This window comes from Cydia strobilella, chromosome 20 (assembly GCF_947568885.1).
Source record: "Cydia strobilella chromosome 20, ilCydStro3.1, whole genome shotgun sequence".
Classification (NCBI taxonomy): Eukaryota; Metazoa; Arthropoda; class Insecta; order Lepidoptera; family Tortricidae; genus Cydia; species Cydia strobilella.
Genome location: NC_086060.1, coordinates 1,916,379 through 1,939,782, shown reverse-complemented (window position 1 = coordinate 1,939,782; position 23,404 = coordinate 1,916,379). Strand labels below are relative to the sequence as shown.

The 23,404-nt window shown below is 37.9% G+C and overlaps 1 protein-coding gene across 1 annotated transcript; it reads left to right on the top strand.

Moving 5' to 3' along the window:
* Positions 1-4,747: 4,747 nt before the first annotated feature.
* Positions 4,748-13,870, top strand: LOC134750495 (nuclear hormone receptor HR96). Its single transcript, XM_063685676.1, has 8 exons — positions 4,748-5,790; positions 6,396-6,524; positions 7,695-7,803; positions 8,851-8,961; positions 9,284-9,409; positions 10,448-10,531; positions 11,990-12,202; positions 13,618-13,870. Exons 1-8 carry the CDS (start codon positions 5,069-5,071, stop codon positions 13,816-13,818), a joined length of 1,695 nt encoding a protein of 564 aa, XP_063541746.1. The 5' UTR covers positions 4,748-5,068; the 3' UTR covers positions 13,819-13,870.
* Positions 13,871-23,404: the final 9,534 nt, after the last annotated feature.

Here is a 23,404-nt window from a genome sequence, read left to right as displayed (position 1 = left end):
ACTTTTTATAAGAATTAAATAGGGAAGTGTTTAGGAATGTAGCGGTTAATGAAATAATTTAGAAGACGTGATAATTGTCTAAACAAATTAATATCAATTTAGCGCGCGAAGATGGAAGTCTCATTTTTCGTTTTAGCGATTTTTTAATAATGACCGAGCTCCCCGTATGTGGAATTGGTTTTCCTGTTTTTCTGTTCCTTCTTTTAAGGATCTTCAAAAATCCTTTTTCTACATTTTAGAGGTATTCGATATTTAAATCGACTTACAAATTGTAAGTCAATGTTGTTAACTGAGTTGTAATTAAGTCGTGAGCTGGTCCCGTTGCGTCACATCTGCAATGCGACGAAACAGTTTACATTGCTAGTTTATAACACTCGCTGGTTATACACAACAAAGAATTTTGGGGAAGAGACGTACAGTGATTTCAGGTTCACTTTGTTTCTGAGGAAATAACCAAAGTTAGGCGTCAAAGCATAACTTTTGGTTGGGGTCATCTTAAATGGCGTATAAATTTCCTTAGAAAAATAAATGCACATATAAGCAGTGCACAAGAAAAGAAAGATAAATTTTAATTGTTGAACTGACAAAACAAGACACGACCCAAGGGATAGTAATATTACAAGTTTTTCAATTAAGGTATTATTTTTGAAGTAAAACTTCTTTAGGCGCGACTAGAGGGTATCAGGGTAACTCAGATATTTTTTCTGACGGAAGTAACGCTCAGTGGTGACACACGCACAATAGGACATACGTCAAAGCCAACATGATAAACGTCATCGTCAAAGAAGTTTTACTTCAGTCGCGCGTAAAGATTACACACACACTTTTCTTTTTGGTAACTCAGTGTGCGAGCGATCGAACCGGTGTTCCGAGAGGTCACGAGTTCGAATCTATAGTTGGTCAAACCAAATTGGCAGTAAATAAGAACAAAAAAAACTATACTCATCCTTTTCTTTTGGGTGCTAGTACTAGTAAGACAAAGATAAAATGATTCTCTCTGGCTATGTTTGAAATGACAGCCCTTTGACAAATTATATGTATATGTTCGGGTCAAATATAGCAATCTAAATTAGACCTACTTCGCATTATTCGAGCTAAAATTTCACATAGGTACATGTAAGTTGAGTGATAATGCAATATTATAATAATCATACCATCGAGCTGACCAGATGGACACAGGTGGCCATAGGATCTCTGTAATAAAACAACGCATCCTATGTTTGAGTTTGTTAGAATTGTTCCGTATAAAAGCTTGTTTCAAAAATGAAATTTTTGACAGAAAACTTATTAAGTAAAAAGGTCACACCATAAACGTAGTCAAACCAAGAAAAGACTGCAGAGATTTTGACAGCACGTTATTTTAAACGTCAAACTTCTATGAAATTATGACGTATCAGCGGCGTAACTAGGGGGGGCAGAGGGGGCACGTGCCCCGGGCGCCATCCAACGGGGGGGGCGCCAAAATGGGCAAAAGGCAGCAGCAGCGTAACTTGTTAGTCGTCAGGGGGCGCAAATTTGGTGACTGCCCCGGGCTCCATATCCTCTAGCTACGCCCCCGGCACTACGTGTGCTGTCAAAATCTCTGCAGACTTTTCTTGGTCTAACTAAATTAGAATAAACTGAAATAAATGTCATATACGAAGGAAAAAATGACCAAAGCCTCCATTGTCCAGAGCTGGAATCGAACCAGCGTACCCCGTTTACCGGACAGGTGCCTGAACCGCTCGACTATCCGGTCACGGTGGCATGGGTCGAAATTTCCAAGTATATGACAATTCCCGAAGGCTTGTGGCGCCCCCTGTTTATAGTTTAAATAGTAGTGTGTCTACTTGAAAAGCCACAAATTAAAACTATTTTCATAGAAAATAATTTAATTTGTTCTTAGAGTAAATTAGAATACTTCTTTAGTTATTCTAGCATTTGACCATTTGAACAATGACAGTAACACATCGCTCACAATAAAAAAGAGTAAGTAAATAATCTGCTGACTACGATTGCATGCCGCGGTGTCTAGTGACGTGCGACCACTTTGCGAATATTTTCACGTAAATAATATAGTGAGTCATATACTAAAGGCAGGGGCATAGATTACTTAATAATAGATACAGCATTGTAAAGCATTAGACGTGGGTACTATCGAACAACTTTAGTCCCGTCCCGACCCACTGTGAAAACTTTTCCTTTACCGAATTACATAAGTACATACCGAGAAAAAAGTTTCTCGGTAGAAAAAAGTTTCCAACTTTTTTCTCGGTAAACATGGAAAGTGCTCGTTATTCTGTGTGAAAATAATATAAAAATTGCAAAATTTAAAACACAAGTCGGGTACAACTTTAAATATTATTGAATTTACAAATCAAAAACGTGGTCGCATCTAAATTAAAGGCATCCGTCAGTGGTGCATTTGTACTCACTTTATCCATACTAATATTATAAATGCGAAAGTCTGTCTGTCTGTGTGTTCCCTCTTCACGCTTAAACCGCTGAATAGATTTAGATGAAATTTGGCATAGAGATAGGTTGAGTCCCTGAGAAGGACATAGGATAGTTTTTATCCCGAAAGTCATCCCTTAAGAAAGTAAAAAGCGGGGTGGAATTGAGATAATTAATGAAGTGTCTGCTAATATGATTAAAGATGATATAATTATGAAAGATGATATGAAACTAACGCAAGTGAATGATGAGATGACGGGTGACAGAGATGTATGGAAGAAAAAGACATGCTGCGCCGACCCCAAGTGAATGGGACAAGGGCAAGCGAATGATGAATGAAGTGTCTGCTAATTTGTGTGCATAATATGCTCAAATTTAGATTGCTATGAGATTTTCTCCAGGCGCTATTCTTACTCTAGCTGGGGTTACTAAGTCCACGCAGACGAAGTCGCGGGCAAAAGCTAGTAATTTATAATTATGATAGCGTAAGCGCGTAGGCGTAAGCGTAACGTCGTATAATTTATGTATGCACCATCTAGAATCTAGATCACTGAGTATCCTTAAAAATCAATGGACATGGTAAATAAATATGCTTTATCCGTAGGTATTTCAAATCTTGGCATATGATTTTCTACCTTAACTCAAGTAAAATAGAGTCAATATTACAACCATGCCACCCAAACGTTAATATGAGCAAATGAGGCTTGTACAGTCAACTAATTTGATTCTGAGGCCACTAACTACTATAGAACCATGTTATAATGAATAAATTTGTTTATCTTCTACTACAGTGCTTATTGAGTGTATCTAGTAATTAAAGCGATAAGGTTCTATAGTGGCGTAATTACTAGTTTAAATGAAAAAAAAATGTTGTTTAAAAAACCATTGATTAAACACAAGCTGAGAAGATAGTAGAGCTTATTCTCCATGCAGATGTGGTTCCCATTTTCCTCCTTGGATATTAACATTATAGAAAATATTTCTACACAATTTGATGTAGGTATATTAACCACAGCTATTCCCTTTCATGTAACTTTTTTACGATTTCTCAATAGAATTATCTGCGGTCTTCATCCTGGTAAAAATCTTGATAGCCAGGATTTTTACAACATAGAACAACGCCATCTAACGTGCGTTTCGTAAACTTAAGAAATGAATTTCCGTGAAAATATCATTACTCAAACAGACAGTGGGTCGGGCTCTGGAACCTTCTCAGAAGACCTGAACATGTCAATCACCACTCCGCTAGGAGCCCATATCTCGGTATTCCAAGCTAAGTGCATGGGCATCGTAAATGCGACGGCTGCCATCACTGAAAGGAAGGCAGTAGGATCTGTAGAACCCTCCAGCCGCATACTCTCCGACAGTAGAGCAGTCTTAGTGGCTCTAAAAAGCCATATAGTTACATCCAAACTTATACAAGAATGCCACGAACGACTAATTGAGGTATGTCATAATAACAATGGATCCCGGGGTAACGATGCTGCGGACGAGCTTGCCAGGCAAGGATCGAGTGCGGGAGCGATTGGTCCAGAACCGATCCTCCCGATACCGTTTAGCAAGGTACACTCAATGCTGCTGGCACGTACAGGGAAACTACACACAGAACACTGGCTAAACCAGACTGGATGCAGGCAGGCCAAACAAGCCATGTCTGGCATCAACGGAAAGCTCACAAGGCTTCTTCAACTAGGGAAGGTCCGACTGAGTATGATAACCAGTGTCGTAACAGGTCATGGACTATTTAACAAATATCTTTTTGTAACAGGTGTCACAGACACTCCCCTATGCCGAGGATGCATGGAGACAGAAGAAACAGCCTCTCACGTGGTGCTGGAATGCAGCGGAGTGGCCCAATACAGGGCTAAACATCTCGGATTCCCGATGTACTCTCTCTCTCTCTCTCTCTCTTTAGCCTTTTTCTACCCTTTGGGTGTAGGCCTCCTTCATTTTGCGCCATTCGTCGCGGTTGTCCTACTCAATATTAAGGGTTTGATAGGATTCCTTGAGGGGTTAGGCTGGCAGGGGCGGGCTTTCACGCTTGATAATGATTATCAAGTGTACACTTTTACCTTTACGGTGCACGGTGCTAAATTGAATGTCGAAAAAATAATCGTCTACTAAAACATTGTCATAATTATTATTTTGTCTACTTAAACTGAACGAGGCGATAGAGAAAAAAAAATGACAGCTCGTGTTTCAATATGTTCTTATCACGTTATGATTACATGAATTGTGTTTGTGTGTTGCCGTTTTACAAATACTTATTAAACAAATAACTACCTTATTGCTTTACTTTAAGGCTGAATATATTTTCTTCGTAGTTCCACTCAAATAATGACAAATAATCAAATTATTCTCACACTAACATCAAAACGAGTCATACGATACGATTCTATGTACTCAAGTAATTATTTTTATCAAAACATTAACAAATTATCATCTTATCGACCCTTACCAACAATATTCGCGATCTCTGGATATCAGTGCTAATTATTATGACGTCACACGATGCTAACATGTCCATATTATGACAATTTTGCAATGCAAACTACATAGTTTGTTGTCATTTTTAGCTGGTTTCATAGCATGTTTATCTCTGTAAGCGTGGAAGTGCAGAGGTTTTCTATACAAAATGGATAGTAGTAGTGAAACAAGTGATAAAAAAGTGGAGGATGAACAAAGAAAAGAGTTGGCGCCGCATCAGAAAATTTGTCTAGTATGTGGAGACAAGGCGTTGGGATATAATTTCAACGCTATATCCTGTGAGAGTTGTAAGGCGTTTTTCCGTCGTAATGCTTTAACTAGCAAGGAGTTTAAATGCCCGTTCTCTAACAACTGCGATATTACGGTTATAACTCGGCGTTTCTGCCAGAAATGCCGTTTAGAAAAATGCCTAGCCATCGGCATGGTGAAGGAGTTTATCATGTCAGATGAGGATAAAGCAGAGAAACGGAGAAAAATAGAAGAGAATAGAGCTAAGAAGAGACAGCGGGATCCGGATGAGGATATAACCAGCACAAAGAACTTTAAGCGAGATGATGATGTTACAAACACCTTTACGCCGCAAACACAAGAGTCTGTGATACAATATGATGTCCTCAACAGTACTACGTGCAGCCCTAACAGTACCGTACAATCTCCGCTTAGCAATGAGGTTGATTCGTTAAGTTCTCCTCCGGGTTACGGGTCCTATGTTCCGGTTCAGAGCACAGATCACCCGTACACGATGAAGGTGTATCCAATGGATGAGAAAACTCAGTATGATCCGAGGATGATGGAGTCATACAATATGTGTGATAGTATGATGTCTATTGAAAGTAATATGTATGAACAGCCAAAGCAGAATAGTATAAGGTAAGTATTTTTTTATATTTAAATTGCGGCTATTTGGGGAAGAAGAAGAAGAAGATTGTTGGTCTGTCTAAGATTGTCCCAAATGTTTATTTAGTTTTTTTTTTTTAAATCTCCAACCGGGCTCATAAAGGCTCTCTTTATTCTTTAAAAATTAAAGAGAAAATTGCATTTTATCCACAGTAGTGTTGTGTTTCACTTGAAGCAATGTTTGTTTAATCCTCGTTTAACCTTTACAATGCTCAAGATTCGACTTTATTTTGATTACAATTACTTTTGATTACAGTTTTGCGATCTTTTGCTTGTTCGGGTATAAATATTAGTATGAGGAGTTAAACAACTACTTTGCTCGCTTGTGAAACGAATAACTATTGAATGTGATTGCTGCAATAACAAGTAAAAACTGAAAAGAAAACCTACACACGTTTCTATTGCATTAAAAAATTTGAATATTCTGGATATTGTCTTTTTGAGTACCTCCTTGAAGAAATGTAAATAAACAACATGAGAGGTCAGCCAATGATACATTAATATGATAAAGTTTTTGACCAAATGTTCAGTCATATTTTAGCATTTATTGTTATAACTATATTTAAATGATGTTTCAGGTCAATACTGACAAATGGCGATGTGATCAACCGGGAAGCGAAGCCTGTTCACATGTGCGAGGAACTGCCGTCCACTAGCACTGATCCTGACATTAATAAAGCTAGGGATATACTGCAGGATGTGGAACGGTGAGTGTAGGTAGATACCCCTTAACGCGAATTAGGCGGTTCAAACACTGACTGTGACCTTAGTCATATGAAATCAAAATGAAAATGAAAAATGAAAAATGAAAATGAAAATTGAAAATGAAAAATGAAAATGAAAAATATATTTATTACGCCAATACGTTACGTTAATATATAATACGCCACTTGTGATTTCTTCTCGACGTGTTGTTAGTGTTTTATTAACCCTTTAACCGCTAAAGATGTCAACTGACGCGCGCGCGCGGCTACATATCAATATCAGCCTTCGTGCATGCCGATAAGGTTCACTATGGCGTGGCGTTCAATGGGTTCTTACTCGCTGTCAGGGAGGCTAGCCGGGTTCCCTGTTCGTAGGCGCTATTCGATACAAAGCGGAAAACACGTTATCGCTACGCTCGTAGCGTACATAGCTCGCGTTGGCACTAAATGTGTTAACAAACTAATGTTACTTTACGCGTCAATTAAGCGGCAATTATATTTTTATATTTAAAAAAAGATCTAATATTGATACGGTTTTAAAGTAGGCAAGTCGGTGGATATCGAGTTATGTGGACATCCCCTGGTACTGACTAGAATAACCGACTTGATGTGACTTTACATCTCAAAACTTTTTTGTAGTAGAAAAACTGTATCGCGAGAATTGCATCTTTTTACATGTAATGTTTTTATAAAGAAAGTAATTCATCATCATCATGTCAGCCGATAGACGTCCACTGCTGGACATAGGCCTCCCCCAAGGCTCGCCACTCCGACCGATCCTGTGCCGCTCGCAACCACCGAATTCCCGCGACCTTCACCAGGTCGTCGCTCCATCTCGTTGGAGGCCTACCGGCAGTTCGTCTTCCGATACCCGGACGCGACTCCAGAACCTTCCGGCCCCACCGGCCATCAGTTCTGCGAGCAATTGCTCGCATTGCTCGCAGAAGAAAGTAATTATATAGCGGATAATCTTAACCTTTTAATTATTCGCACTTAAACTATCGTGAGACATATTTCAAAATAACCACGACAGTGCACGACGTACAACCGCCGCGGACACTCGTGCCTGAGGATGGATTCCCAAAGAATCCGAAACATGTCGCCAAAAACGACTAAAAATAATAGTGAGTAAAAACCGTACTGATAAATACTTTTAATTATTTCTTATTACAGGATAGAACCAAATTCCATGGAGTCCATACTGTGTGAGGCGATCAAACTGGAATTTGAAGCGTACACCTCTGTTACCAACTGCAGTGGGTCATCCAGAGAACTTAATGAGGTATTTATCATCTTACATTATTTGGTATTGTATTTAACGTATCATCGGTTTATAACGATTCACCTTCAAATATAGGTACCTATAGTTGTGCCGTTCTCGAGAACGCTCTCAATTTACTATGGATATTATTCTCGAGCAAGAACATTTCCCATACAAACGGGAGAACATTCTCGAGAATGGCACAGCTCCAGCCGCGGGTCCAGAACTCCAGATCCGCACAACATGAGTTGCCTCGCGAGGAATTAGGGTTGTTGACACATGTTGAATTTTATTGTAAAAATATTGTACGGCAACAATATACATAGGTAATCGCAATATTTCACAAAATCGCAATTTCCTTGTTTTCCATACATTGAAACTGCTTTTAAGCGATAGTGAGGTTACATCGTGACGTCACGATGTATTGCCATTTTGTTAGGGCGCAACAGTATCTCGCCCTCGATATAGACTACCCGTCTCTCACTAATTTATACAGTGAGAAAAAAACGGGTTATCTATCTCGCGGGCGAAATACTGTCGCGCCACTCCTGCATGTGCTAAGCCTACACCCTACACCGATGTTATGAATTTTCTCTAATGATTTTTACGCCTAAGACCGTAATTTGTTAAACAAAAGCCATTGTTTCTTTTTTGTGAGCGGTCGGCCATTGTGTATGAGCGCGTGCCAAAGCAACAATGTCGTTTAAACAGCGGCTGTATCGTGGTAGTTTTAAGGTTCAAATCTATGTAATAATATAAGCGATCGCCTACATTGAGGTGGTCGATGGTCCTACATTACCAAAACATGTTACATGTTAGATTTGAACCTTAAAACCACCACGATACAGCCGCTTTTTAAACGACATTGTTGCTTTGGCACGCGCTCAGACACAATGGCCGACCGCTCGCAAAAGAAACAATGGCTTTTGTTTCACAGATTAGGGTCTTAGGCGTAAAAATCATTTGAGAAGATTCATATCATTCATACTATACGGGGATCGGAAAACCGCAGATGTAATCAAATTTTTGTTTATTTTATTTCTCTCGAACGTGCGTTTTTTGTACTAGGTGGAGCGAGCGAAGCTAAACGAGCTCATAGTGGCGAATAAAGCATTACACGCTCCTATAGACGACGACATGTCGCAACTTATAGCCGCCGACTGTACTTCTAACCTCAAAGTAAGTAAGGGAACAAACTCATACTATGTGACCCATTTTTAAAAAAAAATTCCCTCCCTGATTTTAGTGATCGCCCGTAGTACATGTCAATACCAACTCCTAAAGATTCGAGTAAGGCGCTATTCATATTATTACCAGTGTAAAAACGGGACCCTATTACTAAGACTCCGCTGTTAGTCTGTCTGTCTGTCCTCGCACTCGCTTCGCTCGTGATTCAATTATAGAATTTTTCGCTTTCTCGGGACTCAAAATAAACACTCGCAGCAAAAACCAACTTTCCTCTCTCGTTGCACAAATAACTATTTCACTTGTTTATAACCAGGATGGTGACGGCGTTCACGATCCGCGGCTAGTGACCATTGTGAACCTTACGGCGATAGCGATAAGGCGGTTCATCAAGATGGCGAAGAAGATCAACGCTTTCAAGAACATGTGCGAGGAGGATCAGGTATATCCATCGTTCAAGGGCCTGACACTCTTTGATAGAGTAAGATAGTCTTATTTCGATTCCTATAAGAGGAAAGAGAAAATAGTGCCATGATTTGTCCTTATCACCGACCGGGTGGCATAGGTAGGAGGCGATGGTGAAATACCGAAAGTTATAAGAGTGAAAGAGAAAAAATCCTATGCTGCCCAAATTTTATATGATCTTTCTCTTACCCCCGTTCACTCGGTGGCGCGTCTACTTTTATATACTGTCTATGCCATCGTTAAAAAATAGCATAGAGTAACTTATACTAGAGCGGTACTGTCATAGTAAATTTTGTAACCCCAGTAAATTCACTGCTATCTGTCGACACAACTAAAACTAAAAATGAAGATTTATAAAAATACGATAAAATGTATTTAAATATGGATAAATAGTTTTTTTTATTTGCATTAATTATTTTTAAAATTGTTAAATAACAAACGAAACCGTCAACGCCATCTATACGACAGTTGGCCAAAACTAGTAGCGCCCTCTGAACGAGAATCAAATTTTCTTGATTTTCGAGGCACGTTTTTTCCTTAGAGTTATATCTATCTTTGATAATAGTAACGTTTTTATACCACGTCGGTGGCGAACAAGCTTACAGCCCGCCTGATGGTAAGCAGTCACCGTAGCCTATGGACGCCTGCAACTACAGTTCTGTTACATGCGCGTTGCCGACCTTAAAAAATTCAGTTTAAAAAAATAATCTAGTTTAAGCCTTCAGAGGGAACATATTTCCCACCTGATTTTGAACTTTATTTCAGAGTGATGGGGTTAAATTTTGTACAATTTCTGACACCCTTATGCCTTATAAAGGGTCAACCCTTCGTCTGTCTACTTCGTTTGCCTAGGTATATAAACTTTTAGGTTCCATTGAAACAGTATGTACATCTCAATATACATTGGGGGGACTACCAGAATTTGCGTGCGAATTTTTGTATTCCTTCCAGGTCGCAAGTTCGAATCTTGGCTAAAGCAGTGAATTTTACAATTTTCCCATGTTTTTTTTTGTAGGTGGCGCTTTTAAAAGGAGGCTGTATAGAAATGATGGTCCTGAGAAGTACGATGACTTATGATGGACAAATGAATCAGTGGAAGGTAACTATTTTGCTATATATTTTAAAAGTCGCTCCCACAGATATAAATATACCATAGATGACGCAAATGCATCTACTTTGCGTGTCCCAACTCAACCCCGAGAAATCCTCGGGGTTGACTGTCGCTCTTGACAGTCCACGCGCGTCAGTTGTTGCAGCCGGACGTCCGTGAAAACTTAAAAAATGCCTCGTTGCTTGATAATGAACTGCAACAGCCTAAAAATTGCGAGCACCCAAAGGCAAAAACATTATATTATGCGTAAATTTTGTATGAAAAAGTCGGCATCTGTGGTCGCTTCCATAATATCGAAGTTATCCTCTCATTTTCAAATATTTTGACTAAGAGAGTGTGAAGTTTGTGAAGTTAGGGCATGTAGAGTTAGAAGCTTGGCTCTACATGAGATCTGATAACTTTTGGACAGTGCGAGCCTTGTGGTCTCGTCTTGGTAACATTTTACATGAATTTTTGGTGAGATTTGTATAGGTACCTATAGAATACCTTACCTAAATCCCCTCTGGCCACATGAGATTAAGGGCCGATACAGACGGATTGCAACTGGTATGTCAACTGCACGCCAACTGCTGCGGCGTGCAGTTCCCACACAAGTTGCAGTCGGGTTGCAGTCCGTCTGTCTGTACCGGCCCTTAGTGAGATTCAGCTTAAAACATGGCGTTAAGAGGCCGGTGTTGATTTTAGTCGCAAAAATGTAAAATTGATAGATTTAGTCGGTGAAATTGTACACCTTTTGTTACCTAATTGAAATAACAAGTACTGGTTTTTATTAGCACGTCTTCTTATCTTACCTTTTATCAGATCATTTTTTTGAAAACAAACTCACTAAATTAGTAATGATTTTTTTTTTCTGATGGACGTTTAGGTAAACGCGCGTAAAGCATTGATTTTGTCGCTCTTATTTGTAAATTTCGTAAAGTTTGGACTGCTAAACATGGTAATTTTGTATTACACATATCCTGTACTCGACCTTTTACAGTCTACATTTTTACTATTATGACTATGAAGTAGTGTAAATGAAAGTTAGACGAAATCAATTTTCTCCAGAAATTACTACAAAACAAGTGACAATTTCTCTGAAAATCGACTTAATTTCAACGTAATTTTGATACTTAAACAATCTACAACATTTGCTGAAACTATTCTTATACATCAATTTGTATAATTTACCACCATAATTTTTTGATGAAATTTTAAAAACTGGCCCCTTCTCTTCATATATTACCGCTGACGCACGCTCGCGACCTCATTATTAAAAGAAAAGATGAGAAGACGTGCTAATAGAAACCAATACTTGTTATTTAGATATAACGTAACAAAACGTGTATAATTTCAACGACAAAATCTATCAATTTTACATTTTTGCTCCAAAATCGACACCAGCCTCTTAAAATGTTGTTTAAATATAGAACATTTCCCAAACTAACCATAACTTTCCAATTCCAGGTACCTCACTCACAAGAACAATTCGGCTGCATCCGCACCGACGTCCTCAAACTGGCTAAGGGCAACATCTATCGCTCACATGAGTCGTTTATTCGCTCTTTCGACACTCGTTGGAGACAGGACGAACAAATCATCCTGGTCATGTCTGCAATTTTGCTGTTCACCCCGGACAGGCCCAAGGTCGTGCATCGGGACGTCATCAAACTGGAACAGGTTTGTATTCATTATTAAATTCAAATTCAAATCACTTTATTGCCAAAACATGATAGTACAAAAAATAGCAATACAACAATACAATACAAAAGTTCTAGTTTAAGTATAGTGTTAACTTATTCTAGGTTAAATACTAACTTATTGTCTAATCTAATAGATAATCAAATTCTGCAATACATGTTGGCCATGGGTACCAAGCTCAGCATGTGCTAGACTGAAGTCCAGCGCTGGTTTTCAGTTTGGCCCCTTTTTTGGAGGTCTGACGAAGTACATGATGATCTTTTCTGAGCCGTTATATGTAAAATGATGAGCAGTTATGAAAAGCAATAGTATAAAGAACAATGTTACAATATTACAGTCAAGTGGTTAGCGTATCGTGTGTTTGTAACTGTTTACGAGTGTCATCTGTTGTTGTTACTGTGGTTGGGTGAATAGGTATACCCGGTGGTGCACGGGATTTGTACATGTGTGTGTGTGTGTGTGTGTGTGTGTGTGTGTGTGTGTGTGTGTGTGTGTGTGTGTGTGTGTGTGTGTGTGTGTGTGTGTGTGTGTGTGTGTGTGTGTGTGTGTGTGTGTGTGTGTATATATATAAATATATATATATCGCTGTTTTTTAAACCTTCCTTAATACGGTTACTTAATAAGATTTCCCGCTTAAGACGCTTCTTCCTCCGCTTCCGTTTAATATAACCCATTTATTTTACCATGTGAGTCAAATATGACCCACGCCTTTTGCCATATGGGTCAAATATTACACATCTTCTGACATGTGGGTCAAATATGACCAATGTTTTATTGCCATGTGTGTCAAACATAACTCATGTCTTCCCACCCCACGTGGGTCAAATATCACCCCCATATTTTGTCAGGGGGTCAAATATAGCGCATATTTTTATGTCATGTGGGTCAAATATTACCTATGTTATTTTTTTCGAGTAATGGCTATGTGGCGCGCTCTCGTTTAGGAAGCCAAGATTCTTTTTGGATCACTGAGCCAAAATAGTTAGTAATGGCCATGTGGGTAAAACATGAACCGTATTTTGATGTCATGTGGACAGATTTGACCCACATTTTAGGGTTCCGTACCCAAAGGGTAAGAACGGGACCCTATTACTAAGACTCCGTCCGTCTGTCTGTCACCAGGCTGTATCTCATGAAGAGATGATGTATTTCCGTTGCCGCTATAACAACAAATACTAAAAACAGAATAAAATTAATATTTTCACCTCAGCAGCTCGAACAAGCCTACTTTCGTCACTCCCTGGAGTGCGGAAAGTGCGACTTCACAGATGATGTATTTCTGTTGCCGCTATAACAACAAATACTAAAAAGTACGGAACCCTCGGTGCGCGAGTCCGACTCGCACTTGGACGTTTTTTTTTCTTTTCTTTTCAATACAAATGTTTCTTTCACAGAATTCCTACTACTACCTACTCCGGCGCTACCTAGAAAGTGTGTACCCGGGCTGCGAAGCAAAATCCACCTTCCTCAAGCTCATACAGAAGATTCTAGAACTTCGGAAACTTGCTGCAGAAGTTACTGGGGTATATCTAGATGTTAACCCTATTGAGCCACTTTTGATGGAGATATTTGATTTGAAACATCATCCTGCATAGGTAAGGTAGAAAGGTTCTATGTTAGTTAGATAGATGGACCATTTTATTTACAGTACATATGGTGTTACTTTCTCGCACTAGTGCGTAAAAGAGCACTTTTACGCACTAGTGCGAGTACGATACATGTGCGAATAGGTAATTCGCAACTCGTGTCGATTTTAAACACTTCCTGCGGTCGAATTTCCTCTTTTCCGCAATTGTATCGTAAATAACTATTACCTAATGTTGTGTTTTTTTTTCTTCAAATTTGGGATGTTTTATTTTATGTTATTTTTTCACAAAATCACAAGCTCCTTTGATCCTAATAGGAGCAAAAGAGTGTCCCAAAATTTCCATACATTTTTCGATTTTTCCATTCCGTGACCGCCATACAAAGTCTATGAAAAAGGATAACGGAATGGATATAAAAACCTGGGGACACTTTTTGTCTCCTATTACAAATGCAAAAAGCTCGTGATTCTAAGTCGAAAGGAACATAAAACAATTTAATGAACAATTTAAATAAAATGATTATAGATTAATGAATGCTTTAATGAATGGTTTTTTATGTTTCAAAGCTTTTATGAGCCATGTTGCTTGAATTAAATGAATACAATACAATACAATTAAGGAATTTGCTAAGACGCGTAGTGTAAAATATTAAAGAAAAAAATTGACAGCTGAAGTAGGTACTTCCGGGTTTCTACGACATATTTGCTAACTCAATGGAACAACCTCAGTTATTTTTAACCTGTGGTCCTACAGTCAAGTGGTACAGTCAAAAGTTTTAATTTCGGACCCATTTTGTACCTTGTCACAAGGTCTCTAGCGACTTTCATATTGATTGTCACTATGACAAACTACGGAATGGGTTACCTATATAAATTAAAATCATCGACCGTACATTTGAAATGGCCCGCTAATTTATAATTATAACAACTCTTTATTGCCCTTATTCGATAAAAGTACAGTAGAATCCGCTTATAATGACATCGAAGGGAAGTGACAAATACGTCATACTAAGCGGATGTCATATAAAGTATAATTGATTGTGCCGAATGGCACAGGCACCTGCCGCGATAGCAGAGGACGCTGGTTCGATTCCAGCCTGGGGCACTGGAGCCCTTGGTCATTTATTCTTAGTATATGACATTTATTTCAGTTTATAATTTATATAGTAGTGTTTCTACTTAAAATAAAAACAAATTAAAGTATATTCTGTAAATAATTTAATTTGTTCTAATACTTCTAACAGCATAATTGATTAACTTCTTATTTTTGTTAAGAGGCCGGTGTCGATTTTAGTCACAAAAATGTAAAATTGATAGATTTAGTCCGTGAAATTTTACACCTTTTGTTACCTAATTCAAATAACAAGTACTGGTTTCTATTAGCACGTCTTCTTATCTTACCTTTTATCAGATCAATTTTTTGAAAACAGACTCACTAAATTAGTAATGTTTGCTTTTCTGATGGACGTTTAGGTAAACGCGCGTAAAGCACTGATTTTGTCGCTCTTATTTGTAAATTTCGTAATGTTTGGACTGCTAAACATGGTAATTTTGTATTACACATATCCTGTACTTGACGTTTATCAGACTACATTTTTATTATTATGACTTTGAAGTAGTGTAAATGAAAGTTAGACGAAATCAATTTTCTTCAGAAATTACTTCAAAACAAGTGACAATTTCTCTAAAAATCGACTTAATTTCAACGCAATTTTGATACTTAAACAATCTACAACATTTGCTGAAACTATTCTTATACATCAATTTGTATAATTTACCACCATGATTTTTTGATTAATTTTTAAAAACTGCCCCTTCTCTTCATGCATTACCGGTGACGCACGCTCGCGACCTCATTATTAAAAGGCAAGATGAGAAGACGTGCTAATAAAAATCAATACTTGTTATTTAGATATTACGTAACAAAACGTGTATAACTTCAACGACTAAATCTATCAATTTTACATTTTTGCTCCAAAATCGACTACGGCCTCTTAATGTCTCTAAATTAATCTCAAATTCTTTTGTGAGAGATGAGTTTTATTTGAGAGAATTGTCAACTTGTCACTAAGAATCAAAACTAAAACAACTTACACGCCACGCAGGCCCGAAGGTCTTCGCAGGGAAAGACGTGGGGACGGCACGAAAACCAGCGAATGTGTCAGTATAACCGGACATAATTTCATGAAAATAGGATTTATAGGTCATAGTAAGCGATTTGTCACTATAAGCGAAGTCATCATATCCGACTTTGTCACAAAGAATTTTATATGAAAATCAAACTTCAGTAATTGCGTCATAGTAAGCGGTTGGTCAGTATAAGCGGAGTCATAATAAACGGATTCCACTGTATTAAGTATCAAATAGTTGGTGATTCCTGGCGTACAACGCCAACTATTGTAGCTGACACATTACGCGTCTTAATACTCTTTTTGTCTATTAAATAAGCACGGTCAATATATGTATATCAGGGTGCTGAAAATTAATGTAAGTTACATTTATATCACATATCGTAACGTTACGTTAGTTTGCTATTTTGATAGCAATAGTTTTTTTTTTCTACATTTTTAAGATCCATATGAAATATAGTATAGAGGGCTGCCAAGATCTCATAAGAAAATCACAATTAAAAGAAAGTGTTAATTCACAGTTGTTATTGTTAAAGAGTTTATAATGATTTCTGCCGTTTTCAACCAAAAGGGTACTTATTGTCGCTTGTCAATACGGCGCTATTTCCTTAAAGCTTCCATTTGAAATCAACCTTATCGACAACGTACAATGTGGTATCTTTAAGTTGAAAACGTCACATTTAAACCTCGTAAGGCCCACCGTACAAAATTTTTTTTTGTTATTTTGAACCTTGTTATTATTTACATAGACGGGACTTAATCGCGTAAAATAAATTTTAAATTTACCTCAGACGTTTCGAGGACGGCTTTGTCCCCGTGGTCTCGGAGAAGGCTGAAGTTGACATCAACATCTTCTAGGCGCACGAGTTTTACGAACGTTTTGCGCACTAGGGATGTCACCGGGTCGATACCACAGAATAGGTAATAGTATTATCATACAGAACGGCCACGCTCCGCCCCGCACCGACTCGAATAACCTCGCCCCGCGACACCAGATTGACGGCCGTTTTCCGGACGCTCAGTACTGTTTTTAAGCAACTTACACTATGACGCATGCCGCGTGTACAGACGTGCCGTTCACACATATAAACGCAAGTGATTTTTGATGTATAGCGTGTCCGCCCTGTGTCGATACACAACACTCACGATATTCGATTTTTTCAACTTGCGATATTTGTTTTCGCTTACATTTACTATTGACGGGGTTCCATGTGGATGAGATCTTAAAACCTTCGTCTCGATTGTAATTTCTACGTTTTTTTATTTAAATGGCTTCACGGATTTTTCTATAATAAAACCCACGATCTGTAGAAAGTATTCTAGGGTAGGGGCACAGGGCGGACACGCTATACATAAAATATCACTTGCGTATGTGTGAACGGCACGTCTGTACACGCGTCATGCGTCATTGTGTGAGTAAGTTGCTTAAAAACAGTACTGAGTCGGCAAAAGGTCGTCAATCTGCTGTCGCGGGGCGAGGAAATTCGAGTCGGGGCGGGGCGGTGCGTGGTCGTTCTGTATGATGATACTATTACTTATCCTGTAGTAGGGGGAAGTATTCGTCGTGAATAATAATGAGTAAAAATCATGAAAGTTTAAATCCGTATTGAATCGATCGTAATGTCGCTATTTGGCGAAAAAAACCGTCTGTTTTATACACAGACTTTAGTCGCGGCATACATTGTATTGTTTTCTGTTCCTGTATTGGGGTAACGTAAAAAATGTTTGAGGTGTGCATTAACAGTATTACATACCTGGGGTAAAGTGAAAAATGTTGATCACATGTAATTGACGGCCGAGGCAAAGTCGAGGTCAAAAAACATGTGATCTGAGGCTTTCTTAATTACTGGCCGAGATGTGTATTCTATTATACGGCCCGCTGCGATAAACGAAGTTGCCGCTTTCCGGCCGAGGAACAGTAAACAGTATTTGAATTTTATTATATACTATGGTTTGAAATTCATTTGTTTGAGAAAGCAATATAACAAAAGAAAAGTTACTTTATTTGGTATATGAAAGGTTCTAATTAGATTGAAACGGAGTGTACATTGTAATGCACATCGGGCCTTAAGTGGTTAATGTTAACGCTCACTTAGCATATCATTTAAAATGTCCAATTTATTTTATTATTTAACGTTTATTCATTTACTCAAATCGCATTGAATTAAATAATTTATTGTTTTAGTTATATTTGTATATGATTAATCATAAAACACTAGCATATGCTTATTTTTTAATTATCTTTTTTGTATGTTTATCTGTAAGTAAACGTGACGTTCTCAATCAAAAGGTACCACATTGGCGTTTGCCATAAGGACGCTCTGACAGGTTATTCGTATAAAGATACAAGCAAACTTCGTTTTTATGGTAAGGGACAAATTGGTACCTTTTGATTAAGAACGTCACACATGTTACTTGATTTAAAGTAAAAATATGTTTATCAATTAATTCTTAAAGCCATTCTTTACATAAATTTTAAAATATACGTGAAGTCAATTACTAAAAATAAGTACATGGAGATGAAAATATGCCAAAAATATATTATTGTTATTTTAAATTCGGTTTCAATCAAAAAGAAATAAACGTGAACGTATTTCAATTTGGTTGAATCTTGTAGTTAAAGTCTGTTAGTTGCCTAAATTAATTTTATTATTAACTTTGTTCTTAGGTTAATAAAAACCTATTTTATTAACTAGTGTCCGACCGAAATCGGATTTTTTACCGAAACCGAACCTTCCGCCTAAACATGATTTTTATACCGAAACCGAAACTTCGATCGGACATTGCCGAAAATAAAGTGGCCGAAAGATGGGCAATTTTTTTGCCAAAACCGAACCTTAGGCCGAGACATTATTAAAAGGGCCCACTGATTATCAGTCCGCCGGACGAAATCAGCCTGTCAGCTAGAACAAAATTTGACAGTTCCGAACAACTGACAGGCCGATACCGTCCGGCGCGGCGGACTGGTAATCAGTGGGCCCCTTTATGTCAAAACCGAAACCGAACCTTCGGCCAAGACATTATTTATACCGAAACCGAAACTTCGGTCGGTCGTAGTCTTTACCCATCACGGAACGATGGTGTTCCGGACATATTGGAGGCGTGCGCGGAGCCGTAACCAACACGTAGAAGCCCTTTTGACACTAAAAATATAAGGGGTCTACCGAGCGATTTTTTTTTTACCTATTTATTATTTAAATAAGAATTATTTTGAACGTACTCTAGATATTTTATGGGGTCAATTTTAAGGACATTTGTCAGGGTATAATAACTCGAATTAATTGTTTGTAGTGATCGGCACGGACGGTGCCACACCGCGGGTTTCCGAGTAGAAACCTTATTCAAAACCTTAAAAAAATCTTATTGAAAATAACACTTAATAGAATGACTTTTTCCTCCAAAAGATTTTTGTTCGGAATCCTGCGGTATCACCACAGGGCGGACACACTTATACATCAAAAATTACTTGCGTTTCTATGTGTGAACAGCACGTCTGTACACGCGTCATGCGTCATAGTGTGAGTAAGTTGCTTAAAAACAGTATTGAGCGTCCGGCAAACGGCCGTCAATCTGCTGTCGCGGGGCGAGGTCATTCGAGTCGGGGCGGGGCGGTGCATGGCCGTTCTGTATGATAATACTATTACTTATTCTGTGGTATACACAGTATATACACAGTGGTGAAATGAAAGTAATGAAACTCGCATGTCTAAATGAGCCCTTGGTCTCGTAATAATTTTAGCAATAATGAATCAATCTGTCATTATTTAAATTTAGTGAAAGTGACGATTTTTTCGTTGTACCAAATAAGGTACACGAATACAGGGTAGCATCGAAGACGTAAACAATAATTTTAATGCAAGTCAACTTTCAGTCCGGGGGTTGCGGGTTCAAACCCCGCTAGTCCCGCTACCAATAAGTTTTTCGAAACTTATATGCACTATGATATATAATTTGATATTTTTCAGCCGCTTTTCGATGAAGGAAAACATCGTGATAAAACCGGACTAATCTCAATAAGGTGAGATGGCAGTCGCTTCCACTTTCATGAAAACTAGTGCCTACGCCAATTCTTGGGATTAGTTACCAGGCGGACCCCTGGTTCCCTTAGCCGTGGCGAAAGCCGGGACAACGCAAACAAGATGCAATTTTAATGCAAATATGTATAAGTACCTACTTATGTTAATTATGGTTATATGAAAAAGAAATTTTAACTATAAAACTCCCGTGAGACTCAAACATATTAGATTATTTTAAACCGGGTCAAAAAAAAAATTAAAAATAAAAATTGGACCGAAACATGTCGAGCTATTCGACTTAATAATACGTGAGTGACCCGGTTTAAAATATTCTAATATGAAAAAGAACTTTATTTTTCTATAAATAAACATTGAAGCTATAAAGCAAGCAAACATTATTTATCACGTCTCCGATGCTACTTTTTATTTTAAAATAATTACAGGAGGGCCTTAATTATTATTTTTTCTGCATATTGTTGATAATTTCAAAGGTTTGCATTTGTGTGTCAAACCCAAAGGGGAATATTTTGAAAGTGCTTTTGGTTGAGTTTAATGATTGTAGTTTTATAAACTGAAACACACACTAAAGAAAAAGTGACCAAACACAAATCAAAAAATATTTCATAAAATAATTTGATTTTGTTCCCTAGTTGGATTGTAGTTTTAATTTATAATGATAATGACATTTTCGGCGCCCGCGCCGAGTTATCGGGCGCGGAGAGCTGCGGCCCGCAGTCTGCGCCGGTCCGTCACCGTCGACGCAAGCTCCTGATGACGCTCCTCGGGACGGAGTGAAACATGTCGAGCGTTTTCGACTTAAAACACGTGAGTGACCCGTTATTAATATATTTAATATATAATGACATTTTGTGAAAAATGTGAAAGAAAATTATTTGTTAAAAAAATTGTGAACGTATTTTTGGACCTCCTGTATAAATAATACAATGCTTGGTCGGTCTGAATGGAAGGGTACGCTGATAGATGTCAATTCAATACAATTTTGCGACATTTGGCATTTTTAGGTTATAAATTGTATGGAGATGACACCTGTCAGCATACCCTTCCAGTTTAAAAAATACTATATAGTCTGTTAGTTGTAAGAGTATGATGAGTTTTTATATCCTGTTGAATTGAAAATAGTCGGAATAAAGTTGAGAATTATTTTTATATTATATGTTATGTATTGGGTATTACTATAAATAGATGCAATAACTATTTTAACGATTAACGAAATATATATAGTAGTTTTATAATGTTGCGTTTTATTACGAAAAATAGTTAACCTTTCGAACGCTGAGAGCCCTTCTTCTTTAAAAAAAATGCAAATCCATCAAATTTATGATGATTTCGTCAATGTCAAAAGTGTGTCTTCTTTCTTTTCTTGATGGACTTGAGGGCGGTGTTGCCCGTAGCCAATGTCACGTAAAAGGGTAGGAACAAAATAAATGCTCTTAGAGAACGACGCTGTTCGGTGGTTGTTGTAGTTGTGTCGTAAAACCGATAGCTGGAGTTTACGAGAAGCACGTGGACTACCGGCCGTTGACTCCAAAATGGTGGTTAAACACGCTTTGAGATTAATTCTCCATTCACTGCACACTACCACATTAGATTATTGTATAATAAAGCTATCGATATTACACATTAAACAATATTAATGAGCAAAAAACAAAGGAATTAATCACGAGGCTACTATCAAGATGGCGTTCGAACCGGAAGTCCCAAAAGTGTGTCTTTGTAGAGCATAGACATAGTATATACAAGTAGTTATAGACGTGCCACCAAGCGACCGGGGGTAAGAAAGAAAATGTATACTACGCAATTTATCCGGTTTGCATGTCCAATGTCTTTTCTCTTTCACTCTTATAAATTTCGGTATTACGCCATAGCCTCCTTGCTATGATGCCCACATGATGCCATAACCCGATCATGAAAAAATGCTACCCGACCATGAATAAAGTTAGTCTTATTGCGATTTCTATAAGAGGAAAGAGAAAATAGTGTCATGCTTTGTCCTTATCGCCGACCGGGTGGCATCATAAGTACCGAAATTTATAATTATTTTTATTTAGAGAGAATAGAGAAAAAATCCTATGCTGCCCAAATTTTATATGGATATTCTTTCTCTTACCCCCGGTCGCTCGGTGGCGCGTCTATAACTACTTGTATATACTATGTCTAGGGGTCCAACTGACCATTAGTCTTACCAGTTGAACTAGTAAGAATTTTCTCACCATATGACTAATGTTACCACTTTCATTTGAATAAAGGGATGCACTGATCAGTATAGGGTTCTTCAAAAAATGAATGTACAGGTTTTTAAAGGGTCGGCAACGCGCATGTTAACATCTCTGGAGTTTTTTTATTCGTATGGCATAATTGTTCAGTCGTTTATAAGGATATTCTAAGGTTCTGTATCCATTGGATTACGTCACTGTCGAAGGTAGTCAAGTCTGCAGGGTTTCCGTCGTATTTGCTAAGTGGGCAGTACTGAATGATGTGCTCGATGTCCTGCACAGGAGCCCCGCAATCGCACTCTGGAGACTATCCATCTACATTTGTGCAGGAATGCTCGTGAGCGACCGCAGCCGGTTCCCAACCTATTTAGTTGGCACCATTCATTTCTATTAGGCAATGAGAAGCCAGGTTTTACAGTAGGGCTGATAGTAATCCCATTATTCCCAATCTCTGGAGTTGTTGATAGGCGACGGTTACTGCTTACCATCAGGCGGGGCCCGTTTGCGGGTTTACCACCGACGTGGTATTATAATAATATTAAAAACATGATCAGTTATAAATTCAATATACGCGATATAATCCGTTTTCATAGTTTTATTTCATGATCAGTGTTACATCATACTTTAGGTTAAGCCAACGAAGTAACTAGTTAATAATCTGTGGGTTAAGCTACTAATCCTATACCAATTTCAATCTTGTACCAAATAATCAGACAAATAAAAATCTTGAATAAAGACTAAACATAATTTATTTAAACATCGAACTAAAAGTACCAACAAACGTATGACAAAAATAAATAACTTCAAGTAACTACATAAAGATACTACATTTTGACGTAAAAATAAAGAAAAAAAAGTAAGGAACTTTTAAATTAACAGAAACTTAACCCCCTTTGAAGCCTTTACCCACCCCTTACTTACCCTGCTTTTTACGCACCCTGTCTACATATGATATTTTCATCTGTGAGGCATTTTTGGAAATTGCAAATAGCAATCAAAGGGTTAAATTGACTAGAAATAAGTGCAAGTGTAAATATATTGTCGCTTGTACTCTAATACTGCACAGGTGATGAGATGATGATGATGAATCATTGATGATAATGAGTGATAAGTATTCAGTTTTCTTGAAGTAGGTAACGAGTCATAGACAAATAAAGTACACTAAAAAGAGCATTATTATGAATGCGTCTCAATTTGAGCTTTTGCAAATCTAGGTA

Bases quoted from the DNA above. Each gene is read 5' to 3' on its own strand.
- LOC134750495 (XM_063685676.1), top strand. From the start codon at position 5,069: ATGGATAGTAGTAGTGAAACAAGTGATAAAAAAGTGGAGGATGAACAA. The intron at 7,804-8,850 runs GTATTTATCATC...TTTTTGTACTAG, and splicing joins CATCCAGAGAACTTAATGAG to GTGGAGCGAGCGAAGCTAAA. The intron at 9,410-10,447 runs GTATATCCATCG...TTTTTTTTGTAG, and splicing joins ACATGTGCGAGGAGGATCAG to GTGGCGCTTTTAAAAGGAGG.